The sequence below is a fragment of the Bubalus bubalis genome, chromosome 18 (genome assembly GCF_019923935.1).
Source record: "Bubalus bubalis isolate 160015118507 breed Murrah chromosome 18, NDDB_SH_1, whole genome shotgun sequence".
Classification (NCBI taxonomy): domain Eukaryota; kingdom Metazoa; phylum Chordata; class Mammalia; order Artiodactyla; family Bovidae; genus Bubalus; species Bubalus bubalis.
In genome coordinates, this window is record NC_059174.1 from 13,898,134 (window position 1) to 13,914,536 (window position 16,403).

A 16,403-nucleotide genomic window follows, 5' to 3' on the forward strand; every position below is an offset into this window, starting at 1 on the left:
CTGCAGTCTATTTCTTTAAAAGCGCAGGAACCAAAGCCCTGTGGACTTTGCCAATAGCAGGGCTCGCGCACGCCGGGCCAGCAGCGTGCAAAGTGAGGGGCAGTCAGCATAACACGTCTCAGTCCCTGGTCGTGATGAATATTTCAGTTGAAAGGAATAGCATGCATTAATTATCGTAAAGAGATGTCTTTAGGAGAAAATGATTTTGAAATTCAGTTTAATTTCATTGTAATGCGCAGCAAACAGGAAGGGAGTCTGTGTGTTTAATTGGCTCTCGGGGGTGAGGCCTGGAAGCCGCGTGCCTTTGTCACAGGCCATTAGTGATACAGGCTGCATAATGTGCGCGGCAATCAGCGCACAGCTGCCGCTCCTGCGGGGCAAGCGAGCGGGATATTAAGTAGAAATCAGGATGAATTAAACTTAACCCTTTCCCCGACCAGCCCTCCTGCCACACACATTCTGGCCCAGGCTGCAGGGGGCTGCGTCCGGGGCTTCTCAGAGGATGAGGGGAGAGAGGCTGCCCTCCCCGGCCTGCACAGAGCTCAGTTTCCATCGCCGGGAGCTCCCTGCCAGCCTCTGGGGTCCTGGCTGCTGCTCAGGCAGGAAATCAGAGCCCTCTCTTCTGGAGCACCCCCAATGATGACCCTAACTGCATCCCACCTTCCACACGTGCGTGTGCACAGGCTCAGTGCTGGACCCCTGCGGGGGGGAAACGGTGATGCCAGAACTCCCTCCTCAGGGCTTTACACTGACCCCGCTGTCGAAAACGAGGATGCGGGACAGACGGATGTAAGGACACAGGATGAAGCTAAAGATAGATATGAGGACACAGACAACCTGGGACAGAGATGATGACTGAGACAGGGCCGAGGACACGGGACAGACATGGGGACACGGCCCGCATATAGGGATGCAGACCTGAGCCAAGCCAGCCCTGCAGTCGTCCTGCCCTCTGGACGCAGTAGAGCGACCGGCAACTGAACAAGGAAACAGAAACGTCATCTCTGCTTTATTCTAGAGGAGATCTCCTGGGGCTTCTCTGGTGGCCCAGGAGTAAAGAATCTGCCTGCCAACAGAGACACGGATCCATCTCTGACTCGGGAGGATCCCACATGCCGTGGAGGAGCTGAGCCCGTGTACCCTAGAACCCAGGCTCTGCATAAGAGAGGCCACCACAGTGAGAGGTCCGCTCGCTCACCACAACTAGAGAAAAGCCTGCCACCAGTGAAGACCCACACAGTCACAGTTAAATTAAGCGTATGAAAAAAGAGACAAAGTCTCTACCCTTTAAAGGTCTCATCACACAGTTTGCTGTTAGTGACATAGGAGATGGAACATCCCTGATGATAAATCCACACATTTGTGGAAGAAGCTCAGGTAACTGGGGAAGGGTGCGTAAGAAGCCCACCAGAATGTAACAGGGTACCTGGCACTGAGTTGATAATCCCTTTTTCTTCTGTTAACGAAAACAAAATGATATTATCAGAGAAAAACTTTAAAGGGTATTTATCTAAGAAAGAACGTTCACCAGCAGAAAACATAAGGGAGCCGTTCCGTGGCCCTGTGCATACTCAGCTGAGCGTGGGGTCCACTGAGAGGTTGGGGAGCCCGGGACCTGAGGGCTGACCCAGGCTGAGAGAGTGGCCCCCTGCGCCCAGAGCCCAGGAGGAAAATAAGGCCAAAGGCAGGCGGAGGGGAAGTGCGGTCGGCCATAAAAATGCAGAAACTGTTTCACTTCCCAGTGGTGAAAGGCAAGTATGGAGACAGACTCCATCCACCAAACTGGCAGAGACTCTTCCGGAGCTGACGCTCAGTGCTGTGAGGTCGGTGCTTGGCTCCCGCGGGCGGGGTGCATGTCAGGAGGTCTCCTGGGAATCCATTCACAGACAGAGGTGTAGGCTCCGATGTTTATAGACCCCTTGTTTGCTGCTGGGTTCATGGGCACCTCGGGTGCGTCCAACCTGCAGAAGATTGCGAGCCTTCCGCACCCACGGCCCAAGTGATCCCGGCCTCAGGGAGCCCTGCTGGCATGTGCCACACACGTGTGTCCGCGGGCATGCGCGGCCATCATGGACGGGTTTGCGCACCATGCGCAGGACACTGGCTGCTGTCTCTGCATGATTCCCTCTAGTCCTTTGTTTCTCTGGGCAGAATTTCCTGGGTGAGCTCCGCCGCCACAGGTGAGGGTGAAAGGCTCTCAGTTGTCTGAGACAAAGGCCCCCCTGCCTGGCGCTCACCCTGCGCCAGGCTCACCTGCCCCGTGCTCACCCGGTGCACACTGAGCTCTGACACATTTATTCCGTAACCTGTGCATCCGTTGTGACCAACAACAGTCAGGAATCAGGCAGCGTATTGATCAGGCACGGTTTCTTGTTAGGGTGTGACAGCGCGTGTAGCTAGAGGATGTCGACCCCTTTGCATCTGCTGACCGTGAATGATTAGCACATGCCCGCCCCCCGGCAGGGCCCTCCAGACCCCCAGGACGTGTGGTGCAGGCAGGCTGCTGACCCACTGGCCCCCGCCACCCCGCGGGGCACAGCCCGTGCGGCGGCCTGTGGTGCTGCCTGGCGGCCGTCCCTTTGTGTGGGCTTCAGTTTGTGTCTTGTGTGAAACCCTTTGTTCCCCGGTGGTCGCCGAGACCTGCTTCTCTGTGTTCTTCTGGCACACCCTGCTTTGCTTCACCTGGCACGGCTCCTGTGTGGACGGTGGGTCCCATCCCGTCTCACTCCTGCTGGGCCTCCGTGCTGCCCTTTGGCCTCCGTGTCTGCCCAGGCTGGCCCAGGCCTCTGGGCAGAGGGTCCTTGTTTTCATCAAGGTCCCATACGGGCAGCTGGGAGACTCCAGCCGTCTGTCAGGTTTGAGGAGGAGCCCTCGTACCCCAGCTGTGTCCATGCTGGCGGCTGCAGGCCGCCCAGGGACTGCCAGACAGTGGACACACTGTTCGGGGCTTCCTGAGTTGGGGTGCTCGTCTGTCCAGCCCCCCAAGAGATCCCCCAGTGCTCCCCCTCCCCCACACCAGCATACAGCTCCCACCCACCTCCTCCTTCCTCCAGGGTCACGTCTGTCCCTGCAGCCCTGCGTCCTCCTCCTCGGCTCGGGCCGTGTTCCCAGGAGCCTCTGAAGTGGGCAGCAGGAGGTGCACTCTGGAGAGCTGTGTCACCGGCATACTTGTCTGGCTGGGCCGGGCTGGGCACAGAGCTCTAGTGTCCAGCTTCCAGGGGCACTGCTGGCCGCAGCCGTGTTGCTCCTGGTGCGTCGTGACCTTTCCCCTATCTCGAGTCCCTTTGCCCTGGGAGCCCTTTGGTCGACAAGCCCCCTGCCTCCGGGGTTCTGACTGTCCTCATCTGGCTAGCGCGCTTGATGGCTGCGTTCTCCTCTCTGATGTCCAGCGGGGGTTGGGGGCTGAGAGCAGGAGGTGGGTTGGGCGTGGGTTCTGTGCTGCTGTCCACCCTCTCTGTCCCCAGAGTGCAAGCGGCGGCCATGCACTGAGGGCCAGTGCCCCTGCGCCCTGCTCTCAGCCATCCTCTGCGCCTCCCCCAGGGCACCTGCCAGCCCGGCCGTAAATGACCCGCAGAGTCTGTCTACCTGCCTTCCAGCTGCCAGTCTTCTCCCCAACACGCCCTCTCCCGTCCCCTCTGCATAGCTTTGGTGCCTTAAAAAAACCAGTTGCTGTTGACTTTATTCCAAGAGGGAGCGATCTGAGCTGTGTGTTGAGGCAGGCCCCGCTCAAGGGAGGTGTCGTGTGTCTGTTTTCCTTCTCCTGTTCTTCTTGGCCTCCTGCTGCGCCATGCCGAGGGGCGCAGACCCACCGGGACCTTCTGCCTCCATCCTCATGTTCTGCGTCCGTCTGTCTGTCTCAAATCTCTGTCTTCCTCCCTCTTATGAGGATGTTGTGACCAGTTTGAGGCCACCGGGGAATCGAGGACCTCCGTGACGTGTATCCTTACTTCCTGCCTGACGGTGACCCCGGGGAGTAGCAGGGCCTCCCTCACTCAGCACACAGACCCGGGACCTCCCCAGTCCGTCGTCCGTGTGACCTTCCACCAGCCCTGCCATCTCGGGGCTGGCTTTGCTCAAAGACCCTAGTCTCAGTGCTCTTCATGTGGCTGGAGGAGGTCATTAAGTGGACCACCTGGCATGCAGGGTCGAGGCAGGGTGGCAGGCAGCTGGTGAGGCCATGGGAGTGATGTCTGAGAGGAGTGGCGGACAGGTGGAGAAGCAGACACTGCAGGTGGGCGGTGGGTGTGAGCGCCCCTGGGCGAGGGGCATGGCTGGGGGTCTGCTGGAGGACGTGGGTGTGGCTGTTGGGAGCTCTCGCCCTGGGTTTAGTTGACATCAGAGCAAGGAGGGTGCAGGTGTTGTGGCCAGGGGCCCTGAGGCCACCTTAGCCTTGGTGTGGGCATTTGGGGTGTCCCTGGCAGGACCAAGTGTGGGACGCGGAGCCCAGGGTAGGGAGTGACCCCCACACCCCTGGGTCTCTGGCAGGCGGAGGCCAGTGGGAGCCAGGTCTGGAAGCCACAGGAGGGACCACCCTGGGCTGGGGTTGATACTCAGGGATGGAGAAGCCGTCCAGTGTGGAGGGGACACGGCCAGAGCCAGAGCCGCATAGCAGGGGCCCTGGTGGGCCTCAGGGGATGGGGCACCCTGCGTCCTGTCCCTGCAACCTGCCTGTCACTCCTGTCACACGTGTCCTTCCCCGCCATCCACCTACCCATCACGCATCCAGGAACCGCGGTGGCTCCCAGGGCCTCCCGTTCATCCTGCCTCATGTTGGGCAGGAGGGCCCCCACCTCAGGAGCCCAGCTCCCGCCGCGGCCAGCCGGGCACAGCCATCCATCTTGTTTAATAGGCTGGAGCACCCCGCGCGGCTGGGCTCCGGGAGAGCGAGCTGATGGATGGGCCTCCTGCGTTGGACGGCAATGTATCATGAAATATTGATTTATTCCAGCTAATCACCCGCGTGAAGTGTGTGAGAGCAGACGGTGGTGCGTCAGTGCGGCTCTCAGAGCACGGGCGGGCGTTCCCATGTGCCCAGTCTCACACATGCGTGCACACTTGTGTGAGCGCGCTCACCCTCAGCCCTGCTCCCCCTGTGCCCACGATGCCCCAGCAGGCATGTGCCCCGTGCCCTTGCTGGGGTGGGAAGTACCCACACTGAGCGTGGCGGGGGGGGGGGGTCCCTTCCTCCTGCCAGATCCCCCACGTGACACCATGTGTGGCCCACGCCCTGTCGGGAAGGGTCTACCCTGATGCCCACTCCAGGCCCTTCTGTGGCTGGAACCCAGGGAGGCCCCATGGGTTGTATCTCCTGCCTCTGTGGTCCTGGGAAGCTGTGGGCTATTTCACGATGGTCCTTGTGGGATGTGGCTGCATAGGCGTCTGTGTGGGCATCATGCAAGGCGCCAGCTGTCCACGTGGCACTGGCCGGCTTGTTCCAGAGAGATGTAGATGCCCCGAGACACAGGGCCACACCCAACCAGCTGACCCAGGCCTCTCCCCAGGTGACACGGCAGTGTTCAAGGATGGCAGCTACTGGATCCGTGGCCGCACCTCTGTGGATATTATCAAGAGTGGCGGCTACAAGGTCAGCGCCCTGGAGGTGGAGCGGCTCCTGCTGGCCCACCCCAGCATCACCGGTGAGTGGCCCTGTGACCCTGCCCTTCAGCTGACACAGCTGCCCTCGGCTTCCCAGGCCATCTTGGGACCGGTCCAGACGTGGCTTCCTGTGTGTGTCAAGGCACACCATCCGGTCCTCCGCTCCCCTCCCGGCTCCCCGTCTCAGGTCCAGGCTGGCCAGTGCAGGCCATGACCCCGTGGTCAGGAGTAGTGGTGTCCCGGGCTGTCCTGACACCCCAGGGGTGCCCTGTGCCCACGTTTCTGGCCACTCGGACTTATCTGGGCCCTTCCTGCAGCCTTCAGTGCTCGTCCTCTTGTGTCCTGAGATCCCTCCCTCTGCTTCCTCCACAGACGTGGCTGTGATTGGAGTTCCAGACATGACATGGGGCCAGCGGGTCACCGCAGTGGTGACTCTTCAAGAGGGCCACTCGCTGTCCCACCGGGAGCTCAAGGAGTGGGCCAGGTGAGGGCTGAGCTATGTGGTGCTTATGGGAGCTGCCCCCCAACCCCGCCATACACACAGACACTCGAGGTGTGAAGGACCCCAAGACAGCTGTGTAGTGATGGCTAGCGGGCAACATGGTCCTTACAGGAGCTGCCCCCACATACATAGATGTAGGTGTGAAGGTAGTCCTTAAAGAGCTGCTCCCTCCCCCACACTGACACATGCGAGGCATGAAGGACCCCAAGAAGGCTGCGTTGTGATGGCAGGAGCAGATGTAGGACCCTGACCCCTGGCTTAGGTCTAAGCTTCCCAGGCAGGTTCTGAGGCAGACGGGGAACCCGTGAGTGCCTGCGTCCTCTCCTGGGTGTAGGAGGGACCTCGTCAGGGAAGGTCCATTCACAGAGCCCAGCTCAGAGGATGCTGGGGCAGGCTGAACAGGCTGGGGGCACCGCTGAGCTCAGGGCATTGCAGGGGCCTGTGGGTGCTCGCTGCCAGCTGAGCTCAGAAAGAAGCTGTTAGTTCTGTCCCCAGGTTCTTTATCTTAGATGTAGGAGGTTCCTCCCTCTCCCCCCACCCCACCCCCTCCTTCTGCTGCTTCTTCGACACCGAAGATACTTGTGGCTCTCCCAGCGGGGTCTCGGGAGCAGTCAGAGTCCTTGTTTATCAGGCAGCACAGCTGGGCCATTAGATTCCCCTGGATTTGCAGAATCACAGCTGGAACGTTATAGTTTCACAAAGGCGTGAGCAGGATTCTAGTTGGCTTTGCTGCTTTGGTTAAACAGTTGCTTTGTTAAAAGGCAGAGCTCAACATCCTGTGCTGAGAGCAGGTCTCCCGGCATTAGAGGGGCTCCTTGTCACCCCAGGCTCCCAGCATCCCTCCATGGGGTCTGCTGCCTGCCGAGAGCTTGGGGTCCTGGGAGATGCTCCCCGCAGGGTGGGCCTGGGGCAGCTGGGACCCTGGGCTTTGTGTCTCACACGAGGCAGCCATGGATAGTGACCCTGCAACTGCCCACCCCATGGATGGAGAGCAAAGGTCCTCCTCTCAGAGGGCAGGGCCGGCTCCAGATCTGTCTACACCCCTGGTGGGGGAGTATGCAGGAGGGGCCTCACTCCAGTCCTTCTTGACACTGGCTCAGAGAAGCTGCTGTTCTTATGTCATGTCTGTTGCCATATAAGGGTCTTTTTTAAGATTATTTTATAATCATGTTTTCCCTTCCGCTGCTGTTTTTCATTCTTGAAGATTCTTGCCTCGCAGTCTGTCTGCCCCCCAGTAAAGGTCTGTTCTGCCCTGTCCCCCATACTACTGTGCTCCTAGAGGAGTTGGGGGAAGCTGGCAGCCACGCCCTCCCCAGATCAGGCACTGTGAATCTAGGGGTGCACGTGGCTTGGGGCTGGGCAGCAACACCACATTCCTGGGTCTGGACATGGCCTGCCCATCACACTGTCCAGTCACGGAAGCCCATGTGGGGCTTATACCCCCTGGGCAGGGGCGGGGGTTTAGTTCAGGAATCCCGTGCCCAGATGGAGCTCTGCGGGATCAGGTATCAAGCAGGGACGATGCTCCCAAGGCGCTGAACAGTGGGGATTTCCCTGCAGGGAAGCTCTGGAACAAACAGCTCAGCTCTGCAGGGTTCCCACTCAGGCGGCACTTTGCCCTGACCAATTCCTCCCAGACCACTTGCTGAGCTGATGCTCTCCAGAGGAGAACGGGTCTGTTCTCAGAAATGGTGAGCTCACAGGCTTTTAGACTGCTCCTCTCCATGCCTGCGACTTCTGTTCCCGTTGGGGTTAGGGCTGTGTGTCCTGCTTCTGTTGCCCCCCTGCCCCAGGCAGCACCTGTGCTTCTGCTGGTCTCTTACAAAGGGGCCTGTGTGCAGCCATGGCGCAGGGAGCTCTGCCCAGGATAGCCGCGGTGCCTGCAGCCTCAGTGTGGGGTTCAGAGCTGACCGCGGCTGTTCACAGGAGGATGCCTCATCAGCGGGGCCCCTCCCACTCTGTGGGCGACTGGTGTGGGCTGGGCAGTACTGGCTGGTGTGCATGCATGGTCAGGACACCCAGGGGTGTGCAAAGTGCCAACCACCCCCCTCCAGTAACCTCCCACTGGGGAAAGGTGCCAACCATCCCTGCGGCCCCTGCACTCAGGCCTCTTGTCTCTACAGAGGCGTCCTGGCCCCGTACGCTGTGCCCTCGGAGCTGCTGCTGGTGGAGGAGATCCCGCGGAACCAGATGGGGAAGGTCAACAAGCGAGACCTCGTCCGGCAGCTTTACCCACGTGAGAAGGGCACCCCTGAGGCCGGGAACCAGTGAGCCAGCCTCCCGCGCAACTAGAATGAAACCACCATAAATCCTGCAATGGCATTGTGGCTGTAGCCACACCCCACAGTTCCATATGCTCTGCATCCCTAAGCCCCAGGTCCGTGTGTGTCCAGAGGTATCTCGGGGAAGCCGGTCTCCCTGGAAGCTCAATAAAGGCCTTGCAGAGAAGACAGTGCCTGTCCAGCGATCCTGCCTTGGTCTGTGTGGTCCCTGCCCTCGCGTGGGGAGGGCGCGGTCTGCACGTGTGTGCACACTGCAGGGCAGGGTGGACGGTGGCCCTGGGCGTCCATGGGAGGGTGTTTCTCACAACAAGAGTGGGTAGCCGTGGGGTGTCCAGCACCTGTGGCCCTGGCCTTCAGGGTGGCACCCGTGGCCCACTAGGCCTTCAGGGCCAGGGCTGTGGCTCAGGTGACCAGAGGGCAGGGAGTGCCTGACTCTTGGCCCCAGAGTGGCCACCTAGACCAGAGTCGGGCTGGGGGCCAGTATCTGGGGCTCTGGGGCCACTTGTTCCCAGTCATGGCTGCAGCCTGGATCCCACCATCCTCAGGATCCAGAGTGCTCAGTAGCCAGAGGTTGACCACAAATGGCCCCACTACTGCACCCCTGACCCTTGACCCCTCCCTCCCCTCGTACTGTTCCTCTGCAACACTCCCAGCCCACTCCGGTCTTTGTCTGGATGTCTCTCTCTCCTTCCCAGACCCCCACCGGCTCCTGCTGCCCGGCCCCAAGCCCCCCTGCCCTCCCCAGCCAAAGGCAGAGGTGCCCTGGGAGGCCCAAGGGTCAGGGGGAGGCTGAGCAGGAACCAGGACAGAGCTGAGGCCCAGGTGGGAAGCATGTGGGGCCAGGGCCCCTGCCCCACCCTGTGTGCACAGCCTGAGACTGCCTGAGGCCAGCCCCGGGCACATCCACCTCAGCATCCTCCCGCGAGAGGCCTGGCCATGCACAGTCACCGCCTATGCAGCAGGCTGGCCTCCCTGGCTGGGCGCTGGCCGGTGGCCAGTCCTCTTGGGCGGCACTGGACCTCTGGGTCCCGCTGTTCTCATGTTGCCGGCTCTTCACCTGATCCCACTGGCTGACTCTGGCTGAGGGGGCTGCGGGCTAAGAGCTAGTCGTTCTTTAAGTGCTTAGTTCTTTAGTGCTTACTTCTTTTTTGTCCAGGAAAAGCATCAGCAGGTTGGACAAGGCATGGTGTCCACTCAGGAGAGTGTGAATCAGGAGTCAGTTTCGGCTGCCTAGTGATGTCACTCCTATAATTAGGTTCTTGTAAGGTTAGAGGGAGAGAGAGCTGCCTTCACCATGCCAAACCTGCCACAGACACCTGGGGATGGACTCCCCACACACTGGCCAGGGGTCTCACTTAGGGCTCTGAGGGAGGGTGAGGCTGGCCTGAGACCCCCAGGGCCAGTGGTCTCCTCGGTCGGGCTGGGCTGTCTTTGGTGACGGATTTGGGCTCTTCAGGGGTTACTGGTTTATTCAGAGTTGTTACTTCCATTTAATGACCTGAATCTTCTATAAAGCCATTTACTTCATCCAGGTTTCAGACCTACTGGCACGAAGTCACTCACCAGTCTTGCTGGTGCGTCTGGTTGGCTCTCCTTTTTGTTGGCTCATCCTCCTCACGGTTTCTTCTGTTTCTTTAGCATCTCTTTTCCTGGTGGCTGACTGGACCTGCCCTGACTGTCTTCACCTGGCTGTTCTCCTAACCCCTTCCTGGGCGCCTCCCTTCCCACTCAGCTCCAAACTCTGGGTCACTTCTGCTTTGATATTTTTCCTTGATTTTTAAAATTTGCTTTGTTTTTGGCTGCACTGGGTCTTCGTTGCTGCATGAGGCTTTCTCTAGTTTCGGCGAGCCAGGGCTACTCTCCAGTTGTGCACAGGCTTCCCGTGGTGGCAGCTTCTCTCATTGCAGTGGACAGGCTTGAGAGCACAGACTCAGTAGTTGGGGCTCCCGGGCTTCGTTGCTCCACAGCACGTGGAATCCTCCTTTAACCAGGGATCGAGCCGATTTTTAACCACTGGACCACCAGGGAAGTCTGCTGCTTTGATTTACTCTCTTAACCCGTGAGTGATGAAAGCACGTCCTGTGTCCACCATTTCCCCACTGGTCTCTGCCGTGACCCCGAGAATGTGGGCCATGGGGCTCCAGTGCTTTGGAGTTCCTGGTACCTCCTGTGCCCCCTTCACAGCAGCAACTTCTGTCCCTTCAGGAGGCTGCTCTTTTGACATGTTTCAGTAGTAGGTGCTTAGCCCCTGGTCATACCCCATTATTACATATCAGTTCAATTCAGTCATTCAGTCATGTGGCTGACTCTTTGCGACCCCATGGACTGCAGCACGCCAGGCTTCCCTGTCTATCACCTACTCCCGGAGCTTGCTCAAACTCATGTCTGTCAAGTCGGTGATGCCATCCAACCATCTCACCCTCTGTCGTCCCCTTCATTCCTTCTAATGAATATTCAGGACTGATTTCCTTTAGGATTCACTGGTTTGATCTCCACAGTCCAAGGGACTCACAAGAGTCTTCTCCAACACCACATTTCAAATTACATATGGAGTCTCTCTTTATCTCTGTTTGAGCTTCCCTGTTAAGTCACACACTGTCTGAGTTCAGTACTGCCGTGCGGCTTCTGGGGTTGGCGTTTGCTCTGCCCCTGGGCTCCTTCACACCCCACCCCCTATAGCTGTACTGTCTGCTGTACTGTCTTGTGAGCAGCACAGCTAGGTCTGATGTTTTTACTCCAGTGTCTTCTTTAGTGAGCAAGTGCAGTGCATTTATTGTTACTGTTGATGTCTTTGGATTTATCTCCACAATCCCTAGTTGTGTTCTCTGCCATCACCTTAGGAATGTGGGGTTGCTGTTTTGCCTTCTCTTTCATTGTAGTAATAAATTTCTCTACTTTTTTCCTCTTTGTTTGTTTTGAAATTATAAACTAAAGTTCTGTTTTTTGAGTACCCTTAAGACATTTAAATACTTGCTAATATTAAAAAGCAGAGACATTACTTTGCCAACAAAGGTCTGATAGTCGAAGCTATGGTTTTTCCAGTAGTCATGTATGGATGAGAGAGTTGGACTATAAAGAAAGCTGAGTGCCAAAGAATTGATGCTTTTGAACTGTGGTGTTGGATAAGACTACTGAGAGTCCCTTGGACTGCAAGGAGATCCAACCAGTCAATCCTAAAGGAAATCAGTCCTGAATATTCATTGGAAGGACTGATGCTGAAACTGAAGCTCCAATACTTTGGCCATCTGATGAGAAGAATTGACTCATTTGAAAAGACCCTGATGCTGGGAAAGATTGAAGTTAGGAGGAGAAGGGGATGACAGAGGGTGAGATGGTTGGATGGCGTCGCCAACTCTATGCACATGAGTTTGAACAAGTTTGGAGAGTTGATAATGGACAGGAAGCCTGGTGTGCTGCAGTCCATGGGGTTGCAGAGTCAGACACGACTGAGCAACTGAACTGATAGTCTAAGTTCTTCACGGTTTTGCAGCACAGGGCTCCCCCATGGCCAGGATGATGCCTGCCAGTACCTGCCCTGCTGCCATCTCAATAGGTTTCTATAACAGTTCAGTTTTTTTTTGATACAAAAATTAATAGGCTTCAGGGCTTCCCTGGTAGTCCAGTGGTTAAGAGTCCACCTGCCAATGCAGGGGCATGGGTTTGATCCCTGGATCACTGGACCGAGAAGATCGCACAGGCCTAGAGGCAACTAAGCCTGTGTGTCACGACTATTGAGCTTGAGCTCTGGATCCTGAGAACTGCAGCTACTGAGGCTGCACACCTGGAGCCTGTGCTCCACAACAGGAGAAGCCACAGCAATGAGAAGTCTGCACACCACAACTGGAGAGTAGCCCCCCTCCCTGTGACTAGAGAAAAGCCAATGCAGCAATGAAGCCCAGCACAGGCAAAAATTTTAAAAATTACTTTACTTTTCCATAGTCAGTCATTAAATTTACTGAAATTTTATCCACTTCTTGGCTCAATGGGATTTCATTTTAACCAGAAATTCTCTGCAGTTGTTTCAAGAACGCGGCTGAGGGTTTTTACAAGTCTCTACTTTTCCTCACTCTCGAATGACAGACGGGCTGTCTGCTCCTCGGGTGCCAAAAAGGTTTTCCTTGTCCTGGACACCAGTAAGTGTCTGCCTCACTCACGCCTAGGACAGAGCCCTGAGGGCCTGGGTGGGGGCAGGTCCAGAGGACTGGCAGGAGGGGAGCCACAGGGCTCGACAGTCTGGGAAGTTCTGGTCCCCAGCAGTCGGGATGGAGAACGTGTGGGGAAAGGGGCGGAGGTGGGGCTGGGATACCTGCCAGGTGCGCACAGGCTCCTAGCTTTCAGGAGCGAGCGGAACTTCAGGACCAAGGAGAGTGGCCGGAACGTAAGACTCTTCTCCATTAGAGGCTAGAAGGCTGCTAGCTGGATGCTGCTCTGTAGGGCCCGGGCCTACAGCTCCAACCAGTGCAGGGCTCTCCCTGGACATCCTGCCAGGGTCCTGTGTCTGGAGGAGAAAGGCCGACAGGAAGGGCCCAGGTCCCCAAGCCCACCCAGCCTGCATCTTCCTTCTCAGGCGGGTCCCAGGAGAGGGACTCGCAGGGCCCGAGACCCGCCTAGGGGGCCGCGGCTGCTGAGTGGGCAGGGCAATGAGCTCCCTCCCTTGGGGTGGGCGGGGCCGGGCGCTTCCCCGCCCTCAGGGTGGGCGGGGCGGAGTCCTCTTAACAGTGGCTGATTTAATCTGAATGGCGGTTAATGTGGTTTACGTGGCAGTTTGGGATCCTTAGTTCCCAAGTTTGTCACTAGTCCTCTTGGTATTGATTGAGAGAAAGTGTTGCTGGTGCCCAGTTGGGCAGGCTGGGGATAGGGGGAGAGAGTCTGCCTGGGCAGACGGGAACCCCACCTTCCTTCTGGAGGTCCCTCCTGGCGCACCGCATGTCCCCCTCCCATGCCAGTACCCCTCCATTCTTCCTGGCCCTCACCAGCTCTGATTGGGGAAGTTACCAAGGAGCAGCTGCACTGGTGGCATCTCTGGAACGCCTGGGAAGAGCCGAGAGGCAGATGAAAGGACTGGTACCCTGCAGCCCAGGGAGCCTGTGGTGCCCGTGGCGCTCGGGAACAGCCCCTGACCTCCCCTCCCCTCTCCCCAGGCCAGAAGGATCAGCCACTGAGCGGCCTCATTTGCCAGAGCCCATCATTGGATCATAGAGAAAGCAAGGGTATTCCAGAAAAACATCTGCTTCATTGTGTGGATCACAACAAACTGTGGAAAATTCTTAAAGAGATGAGAATACCAGGCCGCCTTACCTGCCTCCTGAAAAACCTGTATGCAGGTCAAGAAACAACAGTTAGAACCAGACATGGAACAATAGACTGGTTCAAAATTGGGAAAGGGGTATGACAAGACTGTATATTGTCACCTTGCTTATTTAACTTATGTGCAGAGTACATCCTGCAAAATGCTGGGCTGGATGAGTCACAGCCTGGAATCAAGATTGCCAGGAGAAATACCAACAACCTCAGATTTTCAGATGATACCACTCTTGTGGCAGAAATCAAAGAGGAACTAAAGAGCCTCTTGATGAGGGTGCAAGAAGAGAGGCCTCTGCTATGGCCCCAGGAGCTCCACATTGGAACCAAGAGCCCCAGGCAACACCACGGGTTTCGCCTGACATTTTCTTCATGCCCCACCAGGAGCACAAAAAGAAAGTGAAAAAGCTGGCTTAAAACCCAACATTCAAAAAATTAAGGTCATAGCATCTGATCCTGTTACTTCATGGCAAATAGAAGGGGAAAAAGTGGATGCAGGGACAGATTTTCTTTTCTTGGGCTCTGAAATCACTGTGGACAGTGCCTGCAGCCACGAAATCAAAAGATGCTTGCTCGTTGGAAGAAAAACTTTGACAAACCTAGACTGCATATTAAAAAGCAGATACATCACTTGGCCAACAAAGGTCCATATAGTCAATGGTTTTTCCATATGGTTTTTCCAGTAGTCATGTATGGATGTGACAGTGGACTGCAAAGAAGGCTGAGCACTGAAGAACTGATGCTTTCAAATAGTGGTGCTGGAGAAGACTCTTGAGAGTCCCTGGACTGCAAGGAGAGAAAACCAGTCAATCCTAAAGGAAATCAACCCTGAATATTCATTGTAAGGACTGATGCTGAAGCTCCAATACTTTGATCACCTGAGGCAAAGAGCCCACTTGTTGGGAAAGACCCTGATTGCTAGGAAAGATCGAATGCAAAAGAAGGGGGCGACAGAATGAGATGGTTAGATGGCATCACCAACTCAATGGACATGAATCTGAGCAAACTCCGGGAGATAGTGGAGGACATGGAAGCCGGGTGTGCTGCAGTTCATGGGGTCCCACAGATTTGGACAGGACTTAGGGACTAAACAACAACATCCCCCCAGTTTCTTCCAGACGAGGACCCTCTCCAGCGCAGGCTGGCACCAGGTGCACATGACATGCACAGGGCGTGGCTTATGAGGCTGTGACATGACGTGTGTGCAGGACACAGGCTCACTGAGGCCTCTGAGTGAGCAGGATAGAGGAGTGCACTCCTGCCCTGGAGTCTTAGGGTGCAGGGGTGCCCTGGCCCTGCCCACTTGTTCGAGGTTTTTACTGGAGTGGATTTTCCATGAGAGCCACCCTCTGGGGGTGCCAGTTATGTTTACGAATTGCTTTCAAGCCTGACAATTTGAGCCCAGAGACCTCTGTTCTCTGGCCTGTCCTGCACTGCGTCAGTGTGGCTGGGCCTGCTGCCCTGGACCTTGCAGGTCCTCGCCGTGGCCTGAGACTCAGGCTGGCCTCAGGAGCTTGGGATTCTGGCCGGGCAGCCTGGCTTGGTCATTGAAGATGCCACTTGGCAGAGGCCATGCCCCCCAGACTCAGGGCTGGCCCCTTCAGGGAGGACCAGACAACTGCCTCCACCTTACCTGGAGCCACACTGCTCTCTGCTGGTGTTTCTGGGCATAGCAGGGATAGATAGAGGAGAGATCCCTGCAGGGATAGAGGAGAGATCCATGCCCTCCTACTCCAGTACCTGCTGGGACCCTTCATCCCTTGTGTCAGGGCTGCTGGGCAGGAAGGACCCTGGTCCCAGAAGCTGGAGAAGGGGGGGTGGGGGCGGGGGGTAATTTGAAACTCAGAGATAGCCCTGGGGATGGCTGGTACAGAGCCTGCCGCCCCAGGACCTCTAGCCCAGCTCCCATTTTCTCAGGGCTGTAGGGCCAGTGGGAGCTGCCAGTACCCCCAGCTCCTGCTCTGTCTTCTGTCTCTGTCCATTTGTTTGTCCAAAGTCTTCTGTGCACCCAATACTTTAGAAACAGTTTGAGAATGACCATTCAATGTGTGTTTGGGAGCCGTCACTGGGCTCCAGAATAGGCAAGGCCCCCCCAAACTTGCCTGCAGACACTCATACCTGTGCAGTCCTGGGAGGCCCTGCCTGGCTGTACTGTGGCCGCCAGGGGGCGCGCACAGTCTGGACGGGGTAGTGACACCCTGCGCTCCCCACGCTCCAGCCCACCCCGCTGTCCTCTCTGACCCTGGGCCCCATTTAAGGGACAGGAAGCCCTCTTCAGGGCCCCACTGCTGCATTCTGGCCATGGGGCCAGGCAGCGGGTCAGGACCCTCCCAGATCTGCCCCATTGTTTGCCTGGCTCCATGAAGACCGCCCCCGCGACCCCCTCCCCCGCCAGCCCCGCAACACTCATGCTGCCTCACTACATTGGGATCTGTTGATGCCTGACTTCCCAGGGAGGGCAGCCTTGGAGAGCTGATGCCCCAGGTCCTGGAAGGGGCCTGGAAACCGCACGGTGGGAGGGTTGGGAAGGGGGAGACAGGGAAGGAGGAAGAGGGGAGGGAGTGTTTGCCTCCACCCAGCCTCCAGACCAGGCTTGAACTTGGAAGGGGCGAGGGCCTTGCCGCCTGTTGCCTGGGCTCCTTCCCAGACCCCACCAGGATTGGCTGTGCCACCTTGGCCTCTGGCTCCTTGCCTGGTAAAGTGGGGCCCCAGAGGGGCCAGCC

At 57.3% G+C, this 16,403-nt stretch overlaps 1 protein-coding gene across 3 annotated transcripts in view; it reads left to right on the top strand.

Annotated features, from left to right (window-relative positions):
- The window catches only part of ACSF3 (acyl-CoA synthetase family member 3), a 44,520-nt gene extending 35,971 nt beyond the window's left edge, over positions 1 to 8,549 (top strand). Inside the window, exons 8-10 of one of the 3 annotated variants that reach the window (XM_006043130.3) lie at positions 5,502 to 5,636; positions 5,968 to 6,079; positions 8,221 to 8,549. In XM_006043130.3, coding sequence (XP_006043192.1) covers positions 5,502 to 5,636; positions 5,968 to 6,079; positions 8,221 to 8,368 — 395 coding nt within the window. In that variant the 3' untranslated portion in view covers positions 8,369 to 8,549. Of the gene's footprint in view, positions 1 to 1,018; positions 5,637 to 5,967; positions 6,080 to 8,220 lie in introns of those variants that run through there. The other 2 variants (XR_006545973.1, XM_025268535.2) reach the window with 2 other exon arrangements.
- The last annotated feature ends 7,854 nt before the right edge of the window (positions 8,550 to 16,403 follow it).